The sequence below is a fragment of the Lathamus discolor genome, chromosome 6 (assembly GCF_037157495.1).
Source record: "Lathamus discolor isolate bLatDis1 chromosome 6, bLatDis1.hap1, whole genome shotgun sequence".
Lineage (NCBI taxonomy): Eukaryota > Metazoa > Chordata > Aves > Psittaciformes > Psittacidae > Lathamus > Lathamus discolor.
Window position 1 is genome coordinate 83,376,463 of NC_088889.1, and position 25,835 is coordinate 83,402,297.

The following is a 25,835-nucleotide window of genomic DNA, read 5'->3' on the forward strand; positions in this document are numbered from 1 at the left end:
GGGCTGAGTGGTTTCCCAAGGAAAATATTGGAAAGGGGATATATCTAAATTGGACATCTTACAGTAGGCTGAAAAAATATATTTAAAATGTACTGTAGGTAATAATGCTGGATTAGGAAAACACAGCCTGAATAGTAATGAAATTTTTAAAGATTCCACCTCTGTGGTTTATCTAGGAAATTTAGCTCAGTAAATGGTAAGGAATTTGTCAAGTTTATGTGAGAGTTTCTTTCAGGTTTCTTTTCCCCTAGCTTTTACCAAGGGGGGTTGAATATTGTCATTTTTTAGGAAGATATTAAGCAAAATAATTTGTTTCTGATTTCCTCTGCCCTCCTTTTACTGTAGTTGCAATTATTCAGTTAATATCATTATGGAGCTCTTGTAAGAGATGACCTGCCCATACTCCTGGTTTTACACCTTCAATATACCTGTTGTATTATCTAACATATATACAATTACGTTTCTGTACTGAGGTCTGACATGTTGAAAGTATTTCCTCAAATTATTTTGATCAGTCTGAGCCTTATAAACAGATTTGAAGTGGAAAGCTATTTGCTGTCAGTAGGACACTGCGATTAAAAGAATTTGCCTCTCCTTTTTCCTTAAACATTAGTGTATTTACAGGTATTCGGTTGTTTCTTTCTGAAAACAAAAGTGCTGCTGTCAAAATGGCTTAAAATAGGTTCGTGTATTGATTGCTTTTGATTTAAAAGCACATGTATAAGGTTTCAGTTACACAGAAGACCTTAATATTTCTTTTTAAAAGGGAAAAAAAACACCCAAAAACCAAGAACAAAGCAGTGCTGAGGGCTGAGTATGTGGTGGTTTTCATCAAGCCTCATTCAGGATGCTTGAGATGCTTCTGGAAGTTTAATCTTGTCACTAACAGCTGAGAATGTAGTGATAAAAGTCATAAGACTCATGATACAGATTCCTCTTTATTGGTCCACACCCGGCCTCAGACATCTTTGAAAAGTTAGCAAGATTGCAGTACATTGAATTTCTGGAGCTATGTTGGGAATGTTTGGAAAATAAAGAAAGATGATCATTTAGATAAGCTGCAAAATACGTGTTCTGTGATCTGCTGAACTGTGCTGCAGAGGCACAGCTCTGTATCTGCTGGCACAAGTCAACTAATCCTCCAGTACCAAAGGGGTATTTTTACCCATCACTCTGCAGTTGTTAGTAGTGATTTGTAATGGAAAAGAGAGAATTGAAATGTGGTGATTTTTCCGTCATTATGGACACATAATAGTTTTTGTTTGTTTTTCTGTTTTAAAGGAGGAAAAATTCTTCATGGGTTTTGAAATCTTTTTTCGCTTTTTCTTCTTTTAACCTTTTTCAAGATAACAGTGAAAAAATGGGAGAGATTTTACTGAAAAAAACATTGGTGTTTTTTGCTAGTCATTTAGAGATGCATACCCAAAATTTCTATGTATGAGATGCAGTAAAAGCCTGGATAAAAGACTGTCACCAGTTAAAAAGTAAAACCCCTGGAGTCCTGCAGGAAAACCAGACTTGAGACTCTTGGGGCAGGGGGGTAGGCAAGAAAAGGAAGTCCATGAACTGATAGTAGAGTCTTAAAATACGATTCAGAGATTAGTCAAGAAGTGAGTGACAGATTGCAGAACATACAGCTACTTGCCCCAGACTTCCCTTTAAACCCAGACAGCGGCATTAACCACTTAGGTTATATATAGTATATATACTCTTTCAATGTAACTGTTCCTTTTTTTTTACCTGATCACTTGTTTTAGTCTGTGTCAGAGTTTAAATTTCATGACTACAGAACCTATCATATTTTGCAAGCAGGAAACATTTCAGAAACAGGAGGGGCTAATGGGTGTAAATGCAGGTTTCATGAAGCTGCCCAGCAAATCTGGTGTTCTGGTTTTCTGCCTATGTTGGCTTCTGCCTGTAAAGCCCAAAATGCTTTTTGCTGAGGAGCTGCCACTCTGGAATGGTTTCTCTTCATTTCTGGTCAGTTCTTTCTGTTTTCACCATTCTCTTTTTCTGTGTTGACTGTTTCATGGAAAAAGCCTGCATTAATCAGATGTACTTAGGATGGGCTGGTTGCCCTTATACTGGACCTTTCTGTCAGCTGAGAGTTTTCTTCCCTCAACTGTTGTGTTTCTGTGCCTGTCTCTTCATGAATCTCAGATCACTGTGTGATTTGGAGGGCACTTGCATAATCAGTAGCCATACGCTACCCAGTACATCTAATCCTATGTAGTTTGTTCTCTCCTAGTCTCAGGTGTTCATGTCAGTTCTTCATCTAGCCTAATGCTTGTATCTTCCAATATTTCTTTTCTCTTTGTAGACCCTGAGTTGTAAAATGCCATCCAGATATATCCAAATGAACTCTTAATCTTTCTGTCAAAATACTAGGAAAGCATGGTGCATTGGACAAATTCTTTCAGCCATCTTTTTCCCCATCTGCCTTACTGCATGTTGGTGTTTGGAAGTCCCAATGTCAGCTCTTGCTTCCCTAATCTGGTCCTAAGTGAACTAGAAAATGCCCTGAAATTGTTTGTTCTCTAAAGTCATGGAGGAAAGACTGAGCATTTTACAAACTCTGTTGCTGATTTGGAGAATTAGGTTTGTCCTATCACTTTTATATATCCATTCTGCAGAAGCCTCTCCTGATGAGTGATCCTCGGACAGTTCTGTTCCAGATCCATGAGTAGAAGGAATGTCTATGGGCACTATTCCCGGTTTATTATTTTATTTGTCTGTTTAATAAACCTTTTTTCAAGACATCATTTTCCTATCACTGGTGACTGAAGATTTCCTGAAGTGAAAGGTTTCACTGATGCTTGCATACGTGCTGACTTCTAGTAGTAAGAGGCTAAAATTATCTAGGCTTTATAAAGAGCTGTTTCTTTAAAAGTCAGGTCTTATTTCAGAAAGATGGCTGGTGGCTCCAATTTCATGTTCAGGCTTCTTTGGCATTTCATTGGGAGGTGAGGATGAAACTCCTTTCTATATATATATATTTTACAATAAGCCCTTGCTAATAAGTTATTGCAATAGATTTTCTTTAATGGATTTTCATCTTCTTACTGTCTGGGTCTATGGTATTTTTCATTACTGTTTTCAACTGTTTAAATTACTAAATGTCATTCTCATATTTCTTATTATTTAAACAAAACAGTGTGAGTATATAAACCTTTCATAAGCTACTGCCACAAACCAGTTCTATTATAGAGTAGTGTACAAAGTAGGTCAGTTTGTTCCCTTTTATGCTGAAACAACTAAGTCTCAAACCAGAACGCCAGTCCTGTGCATTACGATGAGGGAAATTTGTGTCTATTATCCAGAATAGGTGGTAAAGATGTTTGAATTTAATGCATGTGTAAATAGAACAAAGGCCAATCCTCAGATGTCTAATAGGAGTTTTGCAGTTTTGAGTATCCCACTCCCAGGAGCTAACCAAAACAGTACATCCAAATGCATTCAAAGCCTCCTTTAGCCATCCCCTGTGCCTCCACATTGCGACACATACATGAGAAACGGCATCAAATGAGCTGCATTTCCAAGGAATGTGGCAGACAAACTAATGGATAACTTTATTGTAGTAGGAGTAGCAAGTCAAAAATAACACTTAACAGTTGTGCTAACCTCCTCAGAGCAACCCCCAGCACACTCCCAAGGAAATTAATCAGTCTTCTCTAGTGCTTGTTATTGTAGCAATGGTTATACTGTCCTATGATTTAGAACACACGACTAAAGTATAGTTTAATCAGGTTCGCTCTGTATTAAAAAATAAGATTAATGAGACTGAAACAGTGCTAACAAATTCAACTGTCTTGAGAGTAGAAACTATATGACCTATATAGATAGAAGCGCTAATACTGGAAGTGAGATGTCAGGGGTTTTTAACTTACACTGTCATAGCACTTAAGGGCCTCAGTTGCTCTGTCTCAGGACTTAAAACAGGAGCTGATGTTTTAAAACTGTATGCAATACTGTGATCATGCTGCCAATGATCATGATTGCATTACTTCTATTTAGATCTTACATAGCACCTCCTTACGTTAGTGATTATGCATTCTCTGTAGGTAATTTTCACACATTCTGTTACACAAATATCTTGATTGTTAAGATGTTTGTAATTTTCATGGGAGCTGGATCCAGCCTCCTGTGAAAATGGTTCTCTTGGCACTTCCCTGAGACTGGCAGCAGTGCACAGTTGCAATCCTCAGGCAGTTTGTTCTGCCCCGTTATGTCCATACGCCCTTCCCCAGTATGCAGGAAATCTCTGTGAAGAAAAAGAAATTGTCTCCATTGCAATAGAATCGCAGCTCTGCCATGGTAGGAATCTGCCAGCATAACTGCACACAGTGACAAGGGACATAGAGGGATAAAATGGGAACTGTGCTGTTAAAGTTCAACTTTCATTATTTTTTAAATGCAACTGAAGCTAGAAATGGGTCTTTCTATTTCTCTGTTGAAGGAATGACAGGACTCCTAAGCTTGCAGTTGTTAAAATTCAGCATATGAATGGCATGGTTGTAAGCTACTTGTTCATATTGACATTTACACTATTCATTGGGTTTAGATACATGCTGTCAGAAAGAAATGGGCTGGATTACGAGTTGATATAAATTGTTCTAAACTTCACAGGAGCAATGCTAATATACAAACTAAACATATTCCTTGGGAATTTCCAAATATTTTAAGCAAGTTAGTTCAGTTTGAAGTGTCACAGCCTGAAAAATACAATTTCCAATGGAAATTTCTAGTGAGAAGACTTAGCCAGGCAGCTTCTTACCAGCTTAGCTGAATCCTGAGGACATCTTACTTTTCTATCTGCATAGGAAGCAAGGTTATGTCAAAAACTATTTCAGTAACTGTCTGAATTCCAGATTCATGCTGACAACCTGTGCTTCCTGGTTAGTGTGATGTGATTTGAAATTGTTATGCTTAAGTAACACAGGTTATGGTAAGACATGAGCACTCCTGACTAAAAGAACTGCTAGCAGCTACCTAAAACTTCCTCATTTTAATGTGGGACAGTGTGTGTGAGCTTTGGGGGGGTTTGAACTTGTTGTAGTTCTTATGGAATCTTAGGCATATTAGATAAAATCCAATGCAGTAGTTAGTATTTTGTACATGGGATGTTCATAGTCTTATGGGTTATTTAACCCACTCTGATTTTATTCCTCAACAGCTGTACGGACAAAAGCCCTAAAATCAAGAAGGGTCTTGTGCCAGCAAGGCACTGGACAGGTACTGCCTTGACCATTGTAGAACATAGGGCATATCCTGTCACTGCAGTCATATTTTGGGTTTCTAAGGTATTGTCTATGTTCCTCATACATCACTTTTCCTGTGTGTTTTCAATGAGCTGAGGTCTTCCAGGTTGGTAGCACATTGAGCACCTTAAATTAGCACATGTGTCTGTTGCATCCCAGTATTCCAGGCACATACCAAGAGGATTGAGTTTGTTGGGTTAAGGGTGCGTGCCTTGAAAGGGTAGGTAAGCTCTCCTGAAACTGTATAGCCAAAAGGGGATTCTGGGGGCTTATTTGGCCTCCTTTGCCTCTAGCATAACTTATATACATAAATTGCTTGATGTAAAAGGTGGATGGTACAGATGCATTTTCTGAAGGGTAGGGAGTATAAAAACAGATTTCTATCTGTATAAGTTAAAAGGCAGTTTGTAAAATACAAAAATATTAAGAACAAAATATGACAGCTGAAATCACAGAAGTAGACCGAGGAACCAGACTGTTGTATCAGCAGAAGAAAAACATTAGGTTAATCTGTATTACAGCATTCTGAAAGAATACAGAGCTTTGAAAACAGCTTTCAGTAGGGGGTGGGACATTCTACTTTTATGTAGAGCTTTTGTTCATTTAGAATTGTTTATTCCAGAGAGCAACCCTGTGCTCTTTGTTTGACTGATTCTTCCCATTTGGCAGACCCTTTGCAATCACATGGATAACATTCTTCTTTCCACTGAGACATAGAAAAACTATTCTTTATTGACCTTGCTTGTTGTCCTAAATGACAAAAAAGATGTTTATATACTAGGTGAACTGTATGACTTCAGTGCTGACTTTTAATTGAAAATTCTTCAAATCAAAAACCTCAAAGAGCTTCTTTCACTAATTTTTTTTACAATCCAGTAACTTCTTAGTAGCAAACAACTCTGCCCTTGGCTACACATTCAGGACTCCCACAGATGGCACTGAGAACGGTGTGCAAGTATCTCAGTGCTGAAGCTGTGTCAAAAAAATGCCATGCACAGAAGAAATAGGTCTGTTGGGTTGGGTGGCTTTTTCATTAATATTATTTATTGAACAGCAGTGTTTGTTGTGGATGTATGGATGTTTGCTTGTTTGGTTTCTGTGGCTGTTTTGGAAAGTTAAGTAATGTTTTATTTTATGTGGTTGCAGTGGGAAGCAAATTGGAAGGCTTAGGAGACCAGACACAAAGTGATTCAACATCTCAATTTTAGTTTTCTCACCAATATCACAAAACGGAAAGTTCATGGGCTCTAACTTTGTGGTGCTGATTTAGAAAGGCTCTTAGCATCACAGTTTTACTTCTACATGTGAGGTGTTATAAATCAAAGGGTGATTATATAAGGACTGAGCATGCCAAGACAAAATTCAGCCCTAGTCAAAGCGAGCATAATTCTGTTAAACCAGATGGAATTGTGCACATTTAGCCAAAAATATTGAGTCTATGTTTCTGAATGCTCTTGTGCAAGCTTTTCTGATAAGGACAGAACTCAAGATGTAACAAATGGGGTTACACCCACATGCAGGCAAGTTTTAAAACTAAGGCAAAATTCTTCCTTTAGTATAAACAAAGTAGCTTCACTGTCTTGTGTAGAGCTGTGACAGTTTACACAAATCCAGGCTCTGCTCCTAACTCATCTAACTTCAGGAAGGCTTTGCCACTCTAATTCCAACTGATAGCAATGAGTGAGGGTTGCTCTGCATTTCTGCAGGGGAGAAAAGTCAAAGGCCCTTTTGTTATCACTTAGCACATGTGCTGAGAAAGTGTAGAATTAAGATTACAGTGAGAGCATTTTCAGTGATCTTGTTTATGTGTACATACTTACATAAAGTGCAAGCAGAATAAAGATCAGGTTGGGGCTAAGGAGTCCTCACTAATTTTTTAACTCAGTCTTGTCGAGCAGAGACCTATTTAGGCCTTTCTAATTCCATAATTAGAGAAGATACTTGCAAGTTCTACTACTAATTCCATGCAAGTCAATCAAAGGTCTGGCTGTTTGTAATGAAAGGATGATAAATCATGGGTAGCCCCTAGCTGTTTCTGTGGTTCAACATAGATTTCTTCCATCACTTACGTGGACCTTGTCTTCAGTATTATGCCAGTACCTGCCCTCATTAGTTTCCTGGTTGGTGGTGCTGGTTGTTGCACCAGATCAGGAAAATCAAACCATTTAAGAAAAACTCTCAATCTGCATTCTTCAACCCCAGCTGTATGATCCTCTCCCCTCCTTTTCACAAGCACTAGCAATTGAGCCAGTACAGGAAACTGCTGAGCCAACTGGGAAGAGAAAAAATCCCTGCTCGTGTTAAGAGTTTGGCTGTGCAGCTCCTTTACTGGCTCACTGTGAGTCTGATAGGTGCCAGAGCTAAGGGTAAGTATGGGAATGTGGCCCTAGCCTCTGAGAGCCAGTTTCCTTCAGTTTAACTTAGCTTATATTGCAGAATTGCACTCACGGTAGCACACACAGGATGGTGCCATTAGTTTACTGAAATAGAAACATTTTAGGCAGATTTTAGCCCCAAGTTAACACAAGCATTGTAAGTAAATAGTAAAGCCTTTATTCTCATTAAGAACAGCATTTTGAAAATAAAACATTTGCCCATGCTTTACAACCTTTGTAGTTTTGTATACTTATGTACAGTCATCATGTTACACATTGATTGTCTTGAAAATCCTTTAACGATGTACTTAATAAGATACCAGTATGCAACAATCAGCGGAAAAAAAGGGTACGTTATAAAACACACATTAATACATTTAATAAATATATATTATCTATCAAAAATGAGCTTCAGCTCTCATCAATTAATAAAAAGCACCTGCTTTGTAATCCTGTAAGTTGGTAGAATAGTCCAATTGTTTTATTATAAAAGCTACAATGCTCCCTTTTGCGTGGCCTTTGGTTAGAACCTAAGACATCAAGCTTGAACAAAGCCAACCAAGATGCCTGTGTTTAGACTAAAACCAGAAACATCTAATTCTATAGTAGTTCGTGTACCTTGTTACTATAAACAACCGTATGTATTGAGAGTCTTCTTTTTAAAATACTACATGTTTTCTGGCAAGTGTCAAACTCCCTCAACTCATCTGAAGGCAGACAGGATCTCTAAAATACAGCTTTGACCTTTTTTCCAGCCACTGATCAAATCCCAGTTGTTATAAATCTTGTATTGGTAGTAGTAGTTTTATCAGATGTTTTATGGTTTCATTTTCCTGCATGGGAATATCATGAGCACATAACCATCAAGGGAGAACATAGTAGCTTTTATAGTATAAAAGCTAATTATAATTAACTGAACTGTGAAAGGCTTGTGCTTACTTACTTATTATGTTGTTCACAGATGCTCTACATTCTAGGTAACTTTCATAAAAGGCAAAAGTAAATACTGTAACAAAAATACAAGTTAACATAAAGGTGCTTTCTTCAATTACAGTTTTATTTGGGGCATTTTTACATCACAGACTAGTGATTTACAAAAAAAGTTGCTTATTACTAATTGTATGAAATTGGAAAATAAAGACCCTCCTAATCTATTGCCACACCTTCACCACCACAAATTAAACCCAATCCTGCTAACTTTTAATTTTATGAACAGTCCACATGACTAACCCAATGAGACTAGCCATGGGAGCTTGTAGGATCTGGCCCTATCTTTGTATAGGCCTCAAATGCCAAACAACTTTGTCAGAGCAGGACTGGGAACTCTATCAATTCAGTCACATCTAGGAAAATAAAAAATGTTTAAGATAAATATATGTTGTACAATTTTGTCCAAGGTCTGTAAAATGCACATTGTAATTCATTAATCTTGGTTGTAGCATGATAAACTTTTGAAAAGAAAGCTGTCCTACCATTTATGCCATGGTCATCTTATATGTTTTTACCATAGAGTTTTATGATCCTGTTTGGGGGGGGGGGGTAATTGTTTTTTAAAGGCAAATTTCTGCAGGCAAGTGATGGTAATAGATTTTTTTGTTGTTCCAAATGATGCATCTTCTGGGTAACTATTATTATTTTAAATACTATCTTATTTGATCAAAGTTTTGCTTAAAGCAAGCAAAATGTATTTCTAAATCACTGGATAGCATGCAATATCCACCCCTACCCTACTTGGTTGCTAAGGCCATCTAGTTACTTACAAAATAAAATAAGCAATCCCAAAACCAAGCACATGCTTCCTTTGCCTCGAGGCGAGAAGGGCAGGGGGGAGCTAACATACTCCTTTACTCATGCATGACAGAAAAACATTGCTTCTGGAACAGAAGGGCTTTGAAATAAAACCCCATAAGATGATCATGGCAAGAATGGCAATATATATTTTTTCTCTATATATATATACATCTATATCTGTGTGCAACACTTAGGGACTGGTCTTGCAGCCTCTGTACCTGTATGTAGACCTACTGGTGTTGATGGGACTACCGGTGGGAGTACAAGTCTGCAGGACTAGGTTCCTAATTCAGTAGAAATGGAGGTACATGAAGAATCAGGAAGACTCTTGAAAAATAAAAAGCTTGTCTTTCTTTTGCAGTATACAGCAAGTAACTTCTGTCTGTGAAGCTACCAAGTTATTCAGTTATTTGTACATTATATTATTTTTAGTTTGAAAATATATATTTTTATTACAGCATATGCAAAGTTTAATTGTTATATGTTTCCCATGCCCTCAAGTAAAAACAATTATCTTTTAGTGTCAAGAAAAGCTAGGGTTAACATTGGCCAAACAGTGAGGATACAATGATGTTTTTAATGTCCGATATGCATTAAATGTTAAATAAAGGAATGATTGCTTAAACATAATGAAAACCATGGCACAAACAATGGGCAATGGGAACCTTTTAAATAACCTGGAAAAAGCAAAGATAAAAAGCTTTGAGAAAGTCTGCCTTCTATCAACCCAAAAAGGTAGAGGGAAGGAGGAGGAGTAGGGAAGAAACCACCTTAAAAAAACAAAAACAACAACAAACCACCTCCAGCACGGAGATTCTATTAGCTAGGCACTAAAATGCACAACCACATTGAAATGCACAAACAGCTGCAGTCAAGGGGACTACTCATACGAACAGGGATTAGAAAGGAAGGTCTTGACCCTATCTGCTGCTGAGTTTCTCCTGAAAGGTGGTCAGTGCTTCTTAGCTGCCACTGCTGTCCTGCTTGGCACCATCAGCACTCAGAACAGGCTGGCTTGGGCAGTACAGTGGGTTGCCTTTAATCCACCATCACAATGAACTCCTCCTGGAAAACTTGAGTCACACATTCTCTCCCCAGCTAAGTCTTTGCAAGAGTACATCCTTCCATAGTTTCGCTTCATGGCTTCGTCTGTAGGAGACGTGAGAGCATTCGGCTCTTTCCTTGCACCCAGGATTGAGGCTGGAATAACCAGGAATCTGTCCCATGTGGCCAAGGAGAGCTGCCTCTGTGCTGGACCTATGCTTTTTCTCTCTGCCTCAAGAAGCTCCATAACTTGCTTGAAACATACATAGACCTTTCATCCCTCCAGAACTGCATTTCCTACACCAGCTTTTTAAAGAGTATCGGCCTACAGTGTAATGGTAATTTAGTTGCCACAGAGTGACAATGCTTATCCACACACTATGCTACGTGACTGTACAGAACAGCTAGATAATGAAGCAAACAAGGTAACTTCTCATGACGTTTGAAATGAAGGGAAAAGGAGCGAAATGGAAAGAAATCCGGCATGTTTTCATGCTGTAGTGGCAATCTCTTGTGGCAACATGAACTAAGTTTAGGTGAGAGGAGGGTATCTTGCAAGCAATTGGCAACCAGCAAAAGCAGGCTTGCCTCGCACACTAGTTACAGACAAGAGAATATCATTTCAGAATACAATATCCCTCTCTTCCAATTTCAGGTGTGCCTACTGCTATTTTAAATTAGATTCAGCTTCAGTTTTCCAATTTTGTTTTTGCAATTATCTTATTAGTTCAATGGTGTTCACATTTAGACAAAATCCTCTGTAGGATTTCGAAAGATCCTGGATGGTTTGTTGCTTTGTTCTGGTACTGTTACGGATTCCTCCCTCAAAGACACATTGCCAGGGGACAACATCTGCAATAAGGATTCTTACTCCCTACAGCCTTTCACCAGAGGTGTCGTCCAGTGTAACTTGGCGGAGCAGTTGGTATCTGGAAATAAGGATAATAAACCCATAACTGAGAGATCTAGTCTGTTCAAAAATCAGTGTTATCATGCTACATGTATATGACAGCTTTCCAGACTGCAGTTCCACAACAAAGGGATACAAACAAACTCATCTTTACACCCATACAGAGCATTCACGTCTCTGTAAAACCCATGACTATATGCACACATTAATCTCTCATTTTACTGTCTCCATTAAGCTTTGTGTCTACTGCAAAACAAACAAAAACCCAACCCCAAAAGAAATCCTCCAGCTTCTCAGCCTTTTCCCTGAGCTGCATAGTCTGGTATCAGAAAACATAGGCATAGATGAATCCAAGCATGCTATTCATTACTGTCAGCAAAACGCAAGTCTTTTCATTTTATTTAAGTCGATATGTTTCCCACTGTCTTACAGGAGAATCCTTCTATGTAGTCCCTCTCATTCACTAAAATCAGCCAAAAGAGACCTGCAATCAGTTCACATTATTTGGTTTGAAATGTAGAGGCTGAGTTATGGAATCAGCTCATGATTCAAAATAAAGCAAACCCAAGTCATATGAGTATAAACTGGCTTATGGGTAGATTTTTAAGAAGCATGTAGGTATGCATGAAAAATACGGGGATGAAAATTCTTCTTTTTCAACAGTATGTCTGCTATATGAAATGTCTGCAAGTATAAATTACACATCATGGGAAAAACATTTAGAACGTCTGTTTGGCATCAGATCACTAAGCCATTTTTACAACCACCAGGCTACAGAAAAACAGGTCTATCAAAGAACGGCATGCCAAACTATTGTCTAAGAAAGGAAAATCAATGCTATTAACATTAAAATGTTCTGTTCATCTTTTATTAATCCCTTTTCCAGAGACATACACCTCTGTAATTTACTTATGAAGAATTACATATATTTTACAAGAAAATGGAAGATAGGTGAAAGACCAGCACTATCTGCAACAGTGATCCTTATTTAAAGTAATGTACTGGCCTGTAAACATCTACCTGACTCACATCACCTTGAGAAAAAAACAGGTTAGAAATAGTGTCACTTAATAGTTATATTAAATACCTTAACACAGATTTAATTTGAAAGGGCTATTGAACATATAGTCTCAAAGAACTTGGTTCACTCAAGCTACACTGCAAGATGTGAATGGCCAAGTAAAGAAATGCAAAATACTTTGTAATTACATCTTTTCTAGAGGGAAGGGAAGCATTACATGCATACTTGCTGCCAGAGTTTTCACGTGAAGCTTTTCCCCCTGCTGTGAATAAGCTTAAAGCAGGTTTTTAGTTAGCAGTGGTTGTATATGCCAGTGCATATCAAAGATCTCTTAAATTATCATATTTTTGATACTTACAGTCCCACCATTTAGCACAACTGCCATCTCAGTTGGCTGATAAACATTGCTTCTAAAAGGAGCACTCGGTCGGCTTCCCAAACTGCCATTTCGAAATCCTGCTGTTCTTAGTGCTGTATTTAGAAAAAAAAGATCGTTTTTAGGAATACAATTAATGCTGTGCATTGCCTTCGAAATCATGAAGTGTCTTGCTTCCAGTTTAGTGACTGGGAACTCAGCCACCAATTTTAACTTCTATGCTATACCAGTTTTCACATTGCTTTTCAACAGCTGTTTTTCTTACATTGTTGGGGACGGATCTCGGAAGAATCAGTTTTACATAAACTTAACTGTTTGTTGTGGAATTGGAAAAAGCTTATTGGAAGCAAATTGTTGAAGTTTGCTTCATCTCATTTCAATAGGAGTTAAAAGTCTTCAAGTACGAAACCTTTGATGTATCTTGCGCAGTGTATTTTGCAAAGCACTTACTGTATTGGTCTGGATACTGTGGGGTTAAGTAAAATGGTCTTACATTTTGCTTTCTATCAAATTCAGAGGACAGGGATCCAAAACATTGCTCGAGCCAGTAAGCATGTTCGCAACCCCCCTGAGCATTACTTCAGCATGACTAGCATATAAGGATTTTCCAGATGTTTCAGATTATATTTACTCTGAGAAACTAGAAACATGAAGTAAATACTGCTTTTGAATAGCTTAAACATGGTGAAGGACTGAAGCGAAAGAGAAGATACTGATTGTCCTTCTCAATGTTTATACCAGAAATACACAAGCCTCTCCATTAACTTGAGCTCAAGTTTGGATTCAAGATGTAGATTCTGAATGAGAGAGATGCATAGCTAGGGATGTGCTTCTTTCTCCCTAACTCAGTCCAGGGATTAGTACATACAAACTCTCTTTTTACTTCAGGGTAAATAATGGCTTCACTGAACTCAGATGTGGCCAGGGAACAGAGCGCATTTATCCGTGTGACCAGCGTGGTTACAATGGGCAATACTCATCTGTGAGCTGGTAAATAGAAACACCCCTAGTTCAGGCACCTGGGGCAAGAATTTCTTTTACATTTAATTCAAATGGCAGTTCTACACTCTGGTTGAAATCATGAATGAGCTGAAGTTTACAAGAATTTCAATACAGGCTTTAATGAAGCCAGGATTTAATATAGTTGCACTCTGTGGAACAAGATTTAAATGGATCCTGCTGCCATATGTTGTTATCTGTCCACTGCCAGTCCTCTCTTTGGGGGTTGTGCGCTGAGATGAGCGACACTATTGACTTAGGACAGAAACGTAGAAATCCAGCCCTGCAAATGCTCAGTTGTTGACTTCAGATGCACACAGACCCTCACTCGCTCTACAGTTTGAAATCAGATATTGTTGCAAAACACTGGGAGAATAATGGATGGAAATGTCTAAACTAGAATTATTATTTTTTTATTTTACATTTAACCATCTTGGGGTTAGTAGTAGTCTTTCTTTGCAGTTTGGCTTCATATTGTGCGTTAAACACGAGTGGTTGCACTGGTATTTGCTAGTACACATTAAAAAAAAATCTCTTTAGAATGCATACCGTCATTAAAGTATTTACACAAAATTTCCATGGTCATTTCAGAGTTAAAGAGCCAGTAAATTCAATTCCATATTGCTGAATTTTCCTTCCCTATTCCTGCAATAAGTCTAAAATTCTTTAAACATCAGAATCGGAGACGAAGCTTATGGACAAAATACTCACTGTGGATTTTTTTTCCTCATACCAGTTTTACCATTTTTCCTTGTACTTTTTCCATTACTATTGAATGCATCTACTTACACAGAGCACGTATAGGTAAGAAGAAAAAACAGTGCCAAGATTTGAGCAAGTGTCTTGTCAAAGTCTCCTTTTTACACATGTATTTTGTTAACTTTGGGTTTAGGCATTGGATCCAAGCGTGACTTGCAGTGCTAGAAGTTATTAAATGAAATTCAGTGAGTACCAGAGCTGCTTCGGCTTGGGTTTCCTGACAGCTGTAGCATTCTGCATTGCACATCCAGATTTGTCATATATAAGGCAAATTCTCTTTGCCTTACAGAAGCTGTCCTATTGGTGTTTGTTTCTGGTGTACTGCACTTCCAGTTGCTTTTTTCCAGGGCTTCTAAATACTTGACCGACACTTTTACAAGACACTAGTATGGAAATAACTCTTTCACGTAGATATTTCAACTTCTCTCTCATGAATATTAAAATCCCAGATCATATGTTGTTGAAATGATGTTTAAATAACTGATTTTAAAATAATTTTGCTTTATAAATGCTTAATGATATTGCTGGAATATAGCAGCTCTTGTTATGCATAACTTGGAGCTAAGAAAGAGACTAGGAGAACATACGCTTGTTTGAACCATAGTTTAAAGGTTGTTCAGATTCTTAAAATGCTGCTTAAAATATTTCTTTTTTTCTTGTTTTAAAAGAAAAAAAAAGGAGAAAAATTATTAAACATCTTTATGCAAGTACTAACGGAAATAATGAGAATTGAAAATATGTTTATTCAAGCATGTTTTCTGTTGGAACCTAACTGCTTTTGGAAACAAGTATTAGTCAGGGAACCAAGAGGCGGTTTCTGATTACCATGTCTTCCATAATTTTACAACTAGTAGATCTTTCATTCTTAAACATCATTCTTCAGTATAATTGAAGCAAGTGCCCTTCCTTTCATTTCTAAGCTCTTAATGATGAATTCTTTAATTGAGATTAATTAAATGAAAAAAGAAGAGAACATTCTCTACATACCTGCAGAAAGACAATTGCTAATAGATTCCAGTTGTTTAGCCACTGACACCCATCAGTATAGTGATCTGACTTCAACTAACACTTCAGCAGCCATACTACATGCCTGGAATATTACTACTTGTATTTACTTTAAGTCTCTACCATACTAGAAAGTTTTGACTCCAAACCCTGTCGTTGTAAGTCTGTACTTGAAGAATCACTTTAGGAATAATGAATCTGTTTTGATTTATTAAAAATGTATGTATCCTTATCACGCATGCGATAGGAATAGGAATGCATTTGTTATGAAAAATATTCATAATGGCATAAGATAAGAAAAATCTTTTTTGTATTGTACTATGTAAGATTCAGATAGATTAAAAGAGAACATAAATTGCACTATAATAGACATGATAATGATTTTATAGATATCTTGCATCTATTCATCTCACTAAAAGACTTAATCACTGAATGATCAGATTAAAAAGGAGCTTCCAGCTCTTTTTTAAAGTCTATGCATGAATGGGAATAATACAGAGTGGAAGATCTGGTTTTGTTCTTAGACATGCTTTAGTCAGAAATAGCTCCACTGAAGCTACTGCAGTTACCTTACTGTGCCATTAATGTGATGGGGGATAGAGGACACTAAAAAAAAAACCCAAAAGGAAAAAAGAGTGCTTTTTCATCATAAAGCTGCCTCTGCAACATTTGGAATAAACAACCATTCTTTTATCCATGTGATTTTTCACTTGTTTTACCACTGCCCTTGGAATATACTCACAGAACTTAACTCCTTTCTGTTCAAAGCTTCTGTACTAGAAGGAGACCTTTAAAGTTCCTGCTGAAATACTTAAGAGGAAAAACGCCTTCCTGAGCTGACATCATGCCAGACAAGTGTGCTGTTTTCCTCCACATCTGGTCTATATCCAGAGGAAACATCAAACTCAGAGGAAATAAAAGATACGTAAAAATGAATAGGAAGGTGAAGTGCCTGGACAACGTGCCTTTTGGGAGCTGCCAAAGCAATGTGGGAACATTGCTGTGACACCACGCTTCTCAATTAGAGTGAATAAAAACCAGTGTGACTAGTAACAAAATCCTTTATCCAACTGTGGGACAGCACCAGACTGTACCCTGCACTACAGAACACTGTTTGGCTCGTGCTTCCCTTTGCTGCTCACATCAGCATCCCTGTGTATTTTCTCACATGGGTTAAGCATTCAGCAGTGGTTTGCATCTCTTAAGCAACCAGTTGTTGCTGGCCTTTCCATCAACCACTCAAAAACACTATCATTGCGAATTATATCAATGGGTCATCAAACAGCAATGACAAGGAAAGCAACCACTACCTCAAAACCTCTATCTGTGCATATTCTGCTCAGACATTAAGAACAAAGACTGTCTCTGAACTTGTCTATATGCCACTCTGAGTTTTTTACCCCCGCCCCCTCCCCAGTGTCACAAAGTGGCACTAAATCCCATTTTAATGGAAATACAACTAATAATAATTACTTTGTTGCTCAAGAGGCTGAGCATTTTGTAACAGAACATTTGCTTCATTTTTTTCTTGGGGTTTTGGAAACTATTTCATATTAAATGTTGTTAACTAATAATGACAACAAATATTATTTAAATGATTTTAAAATAGAGGCTATTTTTTCCCCACAGTGGATTTTTGTAGGCTTTCAGTTTTGGCTTTGCATTTGAAATTGTTCAGTTTTTCAATGAAAAACAACATGCAGAAGAATCATTTTAACCAAACATAAGTATTTTCTGTATTGCTTCCCTGCCTATTTTCTTGGCTTCTACAGAAAGATATAGTCCTCTATAGTAAATTCTTACCTGCATTATGTTCATCCATTGAAAAGGCTTTATTTTCCATGTAGCTCCGAGGAAGCTGTATATCTTCCTCAAAAGCAGTTTCACGCATCCTTGGCTGTGAAGTATCAAAATAATTGGGAGTGTTTTCCTGCTGTGATGGAAGGATGGTACAGTGAACCTCTGGGATGGCGTGAAAAATAACAAACACCCAACCACTGGACACCAGTGCAATAGCAAGAGTGGGGTCACTCCATTTGTCTCTTCTCTTTAGCTCAGCATTACCAAAGAGGTACATAGTCATCCAGGCTACCCAAATCAGAATGGAAAAAAAAAGTGTTATAATGAGGCATACTCCGTTTTTCTTCCATTTCTTAAACTTCCCACAGAGAGTGAAAAGAGAAAATCCCATGGTAAATACCATCAGGAACATAACGTAAATCAAAGCCATAGCAAAATCCATTGGTTCGTAGCTGCAGGCCAACTTGTTATCTCTGACAACTGTCAGTATTAACCACTCAGTTGCAATAATGACCTGAACAAGCATCAGGCAGATTGCCACACCAGCTAGATGCCAGCCAGATGGACTCTTCCCATGGCGAACTAGTCTACGAAGTCTCCAGGCTTGAGCTAGCAAGCATGAGAAGCACAAAGCAAAGATAACTCCCCATAGAAATCTTCGGGTAGAGCACACCATTTCATCTTCTTGTATGATGAAAGCAAATGTCAGCCCAAACAGTCCTAGAGTCCCCAAAAGAAAGAGGAAGTGCATTCCCAGGGGGCTCTTCTTCTCCTTGTCCTTGATGAAGGGCAGCCTCACCAGCAAAATCAGCATCAGCAGTAGTGTGGTCAGCACACCTGCCCCTGCAACTGCCTCCACCACTATTCCCCAGATGGCATCCAGGTCGCATAGGTAAACATACTGAGGGAGAAGATCCAGTCCACATCCTCGAGACGTACTTGAGTTTTCAGAAGAGCCATAGCTGATCACGAAGAGGAGGAAGAACCCAATGGCTCGGTAGGTTTTCATTTTTCTGTCTGAGACAACAAAATATTTGTTTGCTTAGCTACAGTTCACTTTGGAGGATTTCACAGCAATTGGAAGCACAGCTTGTCTCAATAGCCTGTGTTTACTGGGTTTTTGCAGCTGGCAATAGCCTACCCCGGGTCCCCTTTGCTGCCCTCCCAGAAAGCTGCTTTTGCCTGTTGTGCTCTGAATGCCAACTGAGTCATTACTGTGTTTGCACTGATTGAAAACAACACTTCCAAACACTGCCCCTGCTAATATCCTAAAAGGCAACCGGAGGAAATTCTGTGTTCTGCTGCAAAATAATATATTATCTAGAGTACCTTATTGCTCAAAGTCAGGTGCTTAAAGCTTGTGTAAATTGCACTGGGCGTGGTGCAAGCATAAGTTGTATCAGAATTAGTTTCACTCAGAGCCTTGCTCCTTTCACTGGAATAAAGGCTGAGTCAAATTTTTTTTTTTTTTTTTTAAGGATAGAATAGTCCCAGGAGAATAAACCTTGTGCTTTTTTGATAAAGGAAATTCTTGTTTTCATGCTCAGTCAATAGGCAGTTACAGTATTCACTCCTTTCATCCTCTTCCAAAGCCCAGGTATTAGATTGCATTTGCAAATGGGAATGGTTGGCTAGAGAAATCCCATCTTCTGTAACAATGGTGCACACATGCAGTGTCATCAATCAAGTAATCAAAAATGAATGACTCATTGTGCTTCTTAGCACATCTAAAGCCATTCAAAGGAAACAAACAACAAAAAACAGAGCATCGCCTTCCCTGACCCAGAGAGCAAACAATGGTGAACTCTCTAGGAACACAACGTATCCCACACAACCATGAAGACCAAAAGTCTGGACGAATCCCAACTTAGTTTTAGAAGAACATGGGTTAAGTGCTTTAAAAAGATATATGTTATGGCACTTGTTTTTATGAAGTAAAGCATGGCAAAGGAGACTATTAAAAATGTAACCTTTACACGAGCAATCTGTCCCAGCAATAGCTGCCGTATAAGGGCAGTCTGAAGTGCCCACTCACGCACCAGACATGAAACCTGACGCTGTTAACCTTCACTTGCACAGTTAGTGCTGGAGGTTCCAGCAGGATTATGTGCATTGATGTGAGCAACATGCCTACGTGAAAATGTTCAGTTTAACTTCCATATGCATGGTATGACCATACAGAAGAAAAGCACCATATACACCAGCAGTAACGTCAGTCAGTGGCTCATGTGATGTGTCTGAGATACAGAGCGAGAAGCAGAGAAACTGTTGGTACCTCTTTTGTAAGTTAGACAAACAGCCCTAAGTGCACATCTAAAGATGTTTCAGAAGTCAGAAATGTATTTAATGAAAATGTCAAAAACTTAATGAGAATTGGAAGTGGTTTAAAGTAACAATGCGATGTTTTGTGTTGATCACCATCAGTCATAACCAACACAAAACCTGTTTATGTAGACTAGCCAAAACCTCACAGAGTATCTTGCAGCTCTGAACAAGAGGTTTTCTTCCTGTGTATTACAGTTCTGTAATGACCAAAGTTACATCTTGGGGATCCCAATCTTCAAACAGATGTTCATTCCCCTTTCACAGTACAATGACCAATGGCTATTTTGGTCTCCGCCAGGAGATGTATGATGGAAATTGCAGTTTCCTATTAGAGACACCAAGACAGCAAATGTACTAATATAAATGCATAACGACTTTGTGGTTTTCATTCACACAGCAGACAGAAAAAGCGTATTAACAAATACTTCATCTCAGAAGTAGAAACTGTAACAAATAACATAATCTGGGATGAGACAAACACGAAAAGAGTAATTGATGATCTGTGCCTGCCCATAGAAATTACAGTATCCTTGCACTGTGGAAAGAGCCACAGTGTTCTAATGATGCAATGACCTGCAGCTAATGACTAATGATTATTTTTTTTTCTACCTAGCTGTTATTTTATGGGGAAGTGGTAGAATATTTACTTGTTTGTATCTCATATGTATAACAGGTTTCTCAATGACTCTGTCACAACACTCATGTTAAAAATACTGACATTACAGACAGAAAACTAATCATCAGTGAAATGTATTCATTTTGGTATTATGGTTACACTCAATAAATCTCCTTGCCCTTTGAGTACATAATTAATTAGAAGGAAACGTTCTGAAGGCAATTTTACAATTCCTTCTGTGCGCAGGCAGTTCCTGCTTCAACTAGCACATTCACTCTTTAGAATACCCAAAATGTCCCAGAAAGCGTGAAATGGTAAGTGCCTGCTGACACAAAGAGAGGAAATCCACCAGGACCTACTAAGGCAATGCTGTGAACCACTGGTACCAATTTCAAGAAGGGATCATGTGGAAAATCACTCAAAATTCATTCTAAATGCTGCCCCAAACTGGAAACAATAAAGAGCCCTTAAGTGAGGATCATGTTAATTTTCCACTGTCCTATCACTTACAAACTATGATATGCATGCAGTAAATCAGTTTCAATACTAGCTTTGTTTATAGCTATCCTCCAAAGACCTAGGGGTAATGAATTAAGTGGAAGTATGTCCAGTTCCAAGATATTTTCCAGTTTTCTGGTTACTTTATTCATGTCATGTAACCCTCATGTGATTGAGCTATTCTAGGACAGTCTGTTTCCATGGAGATTGCGCTGCATGGGTAAGCAGTCATATTGTCAGCCCGTCATTTGTTTCCTCTTCCTATTTGGAAGTATTTGGGAGAGGGGGAGGAAGGGTTAGTGAATTTTAGTATTTCCCCTGCCATGAAGAAGTAGTTTCTTTTGGAAAGGGGGAATTAATCTGTGATAAAATATATTGAGAATTCAAAATACATGTTCAGAAATGCAGAGACGTTCAACTCAAGAGTTTTCCCAAGTTACTTCCATTTGTGAAATTACTTTTGGGAGAACTGATGGAGATGAACAGTGATTCTCTTAGAAAGCTCCTAGTTAGCTGTAGTACTGACAAAGAAGTCCTTAGGACTGCTAACCTATACTTCCTTATACTGCCAGGTATTCTCGGCCTGAAATCGTATTCCTACGAAGTAAGTCTTGCTAAACACTAGATCCTATCCACACCAAAGCTTGCAAGCCTAAAATCTCCAAACGAAGAATCTTTTCCTCACCACTGCTGTCAACAGAGCCATGTTTACAACCTGTTTACTATTTATTTTTGCCTGATTAGGTAAAAACTGGCAGCGTTAATAACCAAACCCCTGTGATAATACCAGCCCAAATCCTCCATCTAGCACTGGTACTCAGCATCGAGTCAGACAGTTGTATAAACAAGGGAAAACACTGCATTACAACATGCAAGTCTGGCAAGGGAATACCACTACTTCAGCTGAAGCCATAGATTCAATAATTCAAGGGGGAAATAGAAAATCTTTTTGCCAGAAAAGTTGTTTTGGAAAAATACTTTAATATGAGGTTTTTATTAAAATAGTGTCTTTCTCAAGTTGGTGCTGGGGTAGAATTGCAGAGTCCTGTGTGTCTCAAGATTTTGTAGTAAAATCCTCTGTCTGCACACTACCACCAATAGTTACCTAAATCAGCAGCTGTAAAGGAGTAGTATTTTTACCTCTATATCTAGATTAGCTCTGCAATGTTATGCAACCTGACGGTAGTAACAACAGCACTCTATTAGACTGGCACTTCACTTCTATTACCAGACAGCTACAGCGACAGTAACACAGCAATGTCACAGATTTCTAGCACAGATACAGTAAGTGACATTGATATATCCCCACATAGCTGAATGGAACTGTTCATACAGGAGGAAATCAGCTTGAGATTTTTGTTTCCCCAAAATCCATCTCCAAAACTGTATTTCATTAAAACTATTAAGCCAATATACCCAAACCCAGACCAATCACAAGCACATCAAATGAACCAATAAGCCTCACACATTCCAGGCAAAAGCAGCAAACAATTTGCAGGACAGCTTCCAAATCCAGTCCTCAATTTTTGATTCACAATCTTCTCTCTGTTTTCAACAGAGTGAAGTCTTCTACATTACCTGGTGTAGAATCACTACAGAAACTGCAGGCACAAAGCTGCCCCAGCAGGTTTAAAGTACAATTACAAGCAACTAAGCACAAACAGAAAATCTCACAGCTGTCATCAAAAAGTTGTCATGGTTAAAAATCAATGAGGCTTTCAACAGTCAAAGTCTTCTGACTGCAAATATCATCTGGTCAAAAAGATGCTGTTTGAGAATATATAGAAAGAATAAATCTGTAATCACGCAAAGATTTAAGGGGCTATTCATGGTTAGATGTATTATTTGTTCCCCTTTTTGAGTCTTCATGTTAATCAACTGATACAGGAAGATGCCTCCAAGCACCAAGAAGAATAACAGCCTAGTAAATAAAAGTGATAGTAGCACAAATAGTAACCTGCTCTGCCACACATAGGCAGAAGACTGGTTCACTGTACAATTTCTGACAGAAAACCACCCCCACCACGAAGTGTTGTGGAGAGCCACTAGTGAGGAGGAATTAATCACAGCACGGGATCTCTGCCAGCTCCTTTTGATCAGATCTGAAGAACGAGCTTCAGGACTGATAACAGAGCAGCAGCGCCAAACTGAGCTCAGACTACTCAAGAGATGTACTTCCAGAATAATAATTAATAGTGCAATTATGCTTTGTATGCAAAAATACAGCAGAGGTTGAGACATCCCCTGCATTAGAATAATACACATTATGCTCCGTACAGCCTCACGGTCACAGAAAGCAAGACTCCACTCCAAAAGGACATGTACAAAAAGCACTGCTTTCACTTATAAATACTTTGCAATGCTGAATATAATATGAAATGATCTTTCTAATGTTCTAGGTGCTCACAATGCTCTTCAGTCAGATTCTGTACATCACCCGCGCCCAGATACTTCTGACCATAATGCTTAATGTTCCTTATACTACTGGTAGCAATCAATGATAGTAATCAATGTTTTTATTTGCTAATTCTCAGATTGTTTCTGTTCATGTCACAGCCTCAAGACAGATGGATTTCCTTCACCTGGTTTCTTTTGATGCAGCAAGAGAACACCTCAACACCAACATTCACTGCTGGTAAGTAGCATGCATATCACCGAGCAGTAGATAGTCTTAAGAGAGATGATGACCAGCCGAGGTGTTTAGGTTCAGCACGCAGGAAATCCTGTTAGCCTCGGGATAAACATTAGGCCAGGTGTAAACAAAGGGTTCACCTAAGTGCTTAATCTTAGCGCTGCCCGGCTTCGGGAGCGCTAATACAGGCGCAGGGCTTTTTACTGACTGGAGAGAAAAGCGCTGGGGCCGCGCAGCCCTTCTGCGGGTCCCGCTGCCCCCGGCAAGGACCGACCAGCGGCGGCGAGGGGCCACCGGGAGGCTCTGCCCTCGGCCCGGCCCCGCTGCCCTTGGGCGCCCGCCGGGAAGCGCGCCGTTGAACCACGGCACGGTGCCCGGCTTGGTTGCGGCTACCCCCGGCCGTGGAAGGGCGCGGAGCCCGGCAGCCCCATCCTCCTCGGTGCTCCCTTAATCCGCCTGCAACCTCCTCCTCCTCCTCCCGTGCGAGGGCAGCCCGCTCCAGCCTCCTCTCTTTTGTCCCTTCGCTCATTTCTCTCTTGGGTTTCTTTTCCCAGTCTCTCCTTCCCCCGCCTCTCCCCGCTCTCTTCCCCCATCCTGTCTCCGAACTCCTCTCCCCTCCTCGCCTGTCTGCCGTACTCCCCTCCGCGGCGCGCAGCCCCTGCTCCAAACCCCCCGCCCTGCTCTATATCCCGCCTAATCCCCCCCGGACTCCCCCATCCAGCCTGTTGTCTGCTTGCGGCCACCGGGCTAATTCCGCGGGCAGGGCACGAAGCGGAGTCGGGCGAGGGCTCCACTAAGCCCCGGGAGCGGGGACCGGGGGCCGGTCCCCCCGCCCGCTCGCCCGCTCACTCACCTGCTGGCTGTTGCAGCTCTGTCCGCCAGCCCGCCGCAAGTCACATCCCGGCACCGGCGGCGGGGAGCGAGCGCAGCGCCGAGCCCCCCCGCGGCGGCGGCGGCTCATGGAGCGCCTGGCGCCGGTGCGCGGCGAGCAGAGCGGCGCGGTGCCGTGCGATACCGTACGGTGCGCTGCCCGCCGTGCTCTGCGCCCTCCGCCCCGCCGCGATACGGCCCCGCGGCCAGCCCCCTCCCACCGCCCCGCCCCGACTCGGCTCGGCTCTCCTCGGCACGGAGCGGCACGGCGCGGTGCCGCCGGTTGGACCGCAGGGTCAGCGCACCCCTCCTGGCACCGGCGGTCCCGGCTGCACCGCCGGGAGGGGACACCAGGGCAGTGCGAGTGTGCGCACACACACACACACGCACACATCCTGCGTGTGCAGCGAGGCACGCGTACACCTCTGAGAGCGCAGAGTGGCACAGGTCTGATGGCAGCTCTCCGTGCTCCTGCAAGGTGACGGGAAGGCAGGACACAGCACAGTGAGCGGGCACGGAATCGGGCAGGCATTCCTGTGTGCAGGCAGCGTGCGTTGGGAAATCACCTCCCAGGGCCACTGCGTGTGCACACCTTGACCATCTCGGGGACTTGAGGGGTGAGAGGATTTGCAGCCCTGTGAAAACTGGGGGTTTGCAATGGGCTGGATGCATTCACTAAACGTACTTCCAGTGCACGTTGTCCAACCTGCCCTGGACAGCAGCTCAGCGCTGGGGAGAGGAAAATGAGAAGTGCCTCTTTATCGTGCAAGGGACATTTTACAGTCTGCTTAGGCAGCAAAACACAGGAGCAGGCCTGTGAGTGCATGAGGCCCTGAAAAGTTGATGCTGGGATCTGTTTGGTATCTGCCTCCCACCTCCCAGCATGTAGCTCATCTCCAGCTTTCCAGCTTCTCCACAGTTCAACTCTGAGACAGATGTAACTCTTCTGTCCAGGACAGGGTTTCCTAGAGTCTCCAGAAGGAGTCAGTTGGGGAAGTGAAGGACCATCAGCTTCAGTGTGTGATGTTCATGAACAGCAAAACTTGTTTGCTTTTTCAAGTGATTCGAGTATGTTTGTGAGACACACCAGAGACTGGCAGCCACACTGCACTGTGCATCTGTGGTTTTATGTTAAACAGCTAATGAGAAGCTGGGCAGCTACAGCTGGCATGGTGTTATCAACAGTCAGGACTGATGCCTGTCCATTCTGAGAGCGGGCAGCATGCTGCCTTTCTCACCAGGCTTCATAGAACCATAGACTGGTTTGGGTCAGAAGAAACCTTAAAGCTCATTTAGTTCCAACCCCCTGCCATGGGCAGGGACACCTTCCACTAGAGCAGGCTGTCCAAGCCCCTTTGAACCTGGCCTTGAACACTGCCAGGGGTGCGGCAGCCACAGCTTCTCTGGGCACCCTGTGCCAGGGCCTCACCACCCTTGCAGGGAGGAATTTCTTCCTTATATCTAAACTAAATCTCCCCTCTTCCAGTTTAAAGCCATTCCCCCTTGCCCTGTCCCTACATGCCCTTGTAAACAGTCCCTCTCCAGATGTCTTGTCA

General features: G+C 40.5%; 2 protein-coding genes and 1 long non-coding RNA gene across 4 annotated transcripts in view; 2 read left to right on the forward strand and 1 right to left on the reverse strand.

Moving 5' to 3' along the window:
- Positions 1 to 16,511, forward strand: part of IQCK (IQ motif containing K) — a 48,643-nt gene extending 32,132 nt beyond the window's left edge. Inside the window, exon 8 of the mRNA XM_065684269.1 lies at positions 16,307 to 16,511. Within this exon, the coding sequence (XP_065540341.1) occupies positions 16,307 to 16,332 (26 nt within the window). The 3' untranslated portion in view covers positions 16,333 to 16,511. The remainder of the gene's footprint in view (positions 1 to 16,306) is intronic.
- Positions 3,533 to 24,441, reverse strand: GPRC5B (G protein-coupled receptor class C group 5 member B). Of its 2 annotated transcripts, none has more exons than XM_065684263.1 (4): positions 24,263 to 24,441; positions 17,342 to 18,355; positions 12,758 to 12,870; positions 3,533 to 4,261 (listed from the first exon to the last, which is right to left on the reverse strand). In XM_065684263.1, exons 2-4 carry the CDS (start codon positions 18,345 to 18,347, stop codon positions 4,202 to 4,204), a joined length of 1,179 nt encoding a protein of 392 aa, XP_065540335.1. In that variant the 5' UTR covers positions 18,348 to 18,355; positions 24,263 to 24,441; the 3' UTR covers positions 3,533 to 4,201. The 2 variants fall into 2 exon arrangements, with proteins under 2 accessions (XP_065540335.1, XP_065540336.1); XM_065684264.1 differs by lacking the exon at positions 3,533 to 4,261 and adding an exon at positions 9,107 to 11,397.
- Positions 18,147 to 25,835, forward strand: part of LOC136016683 (uncharacterized) — a 34,206-nt gene continuing 26,517 nt past the window's right edge. Inside the window, exons 1-2 of the long non-coding RNA XR_010613672.1 lie at positions 18,147 to 18,335; positions 23,334 to 23,412. This is a non-coding gene — a long non-coding RNA (uncharacterized LOC136016683). The remainder of the gene's footprint in view (positions 18,336 to 23,333; positions 23,413 to 25,835) is intronic.

Coding starts and splice junctions, on each gene's coding strand:
- GPRC5B (XM_065684263.1), bottom strand. CDS start 18,347: ATGAAAACCTACCGAGCCATTGGGTTCTTCCTCCTCTTCGTGATCAGC. Junction 12,871..17,341: donor AATGGATGAACATAATGCAG/GTAAGAATTTAC, acceptor TTCTAAATACAG/CACTAAGAACAGCAGGATTT. Junction 4,262..12,757: donor TTGTGCTAAATGGTGGGACT/GTAAGTATCAAA, acceptor TTTTCTTCACAG/AGATTTCCTGCATACTGGGG.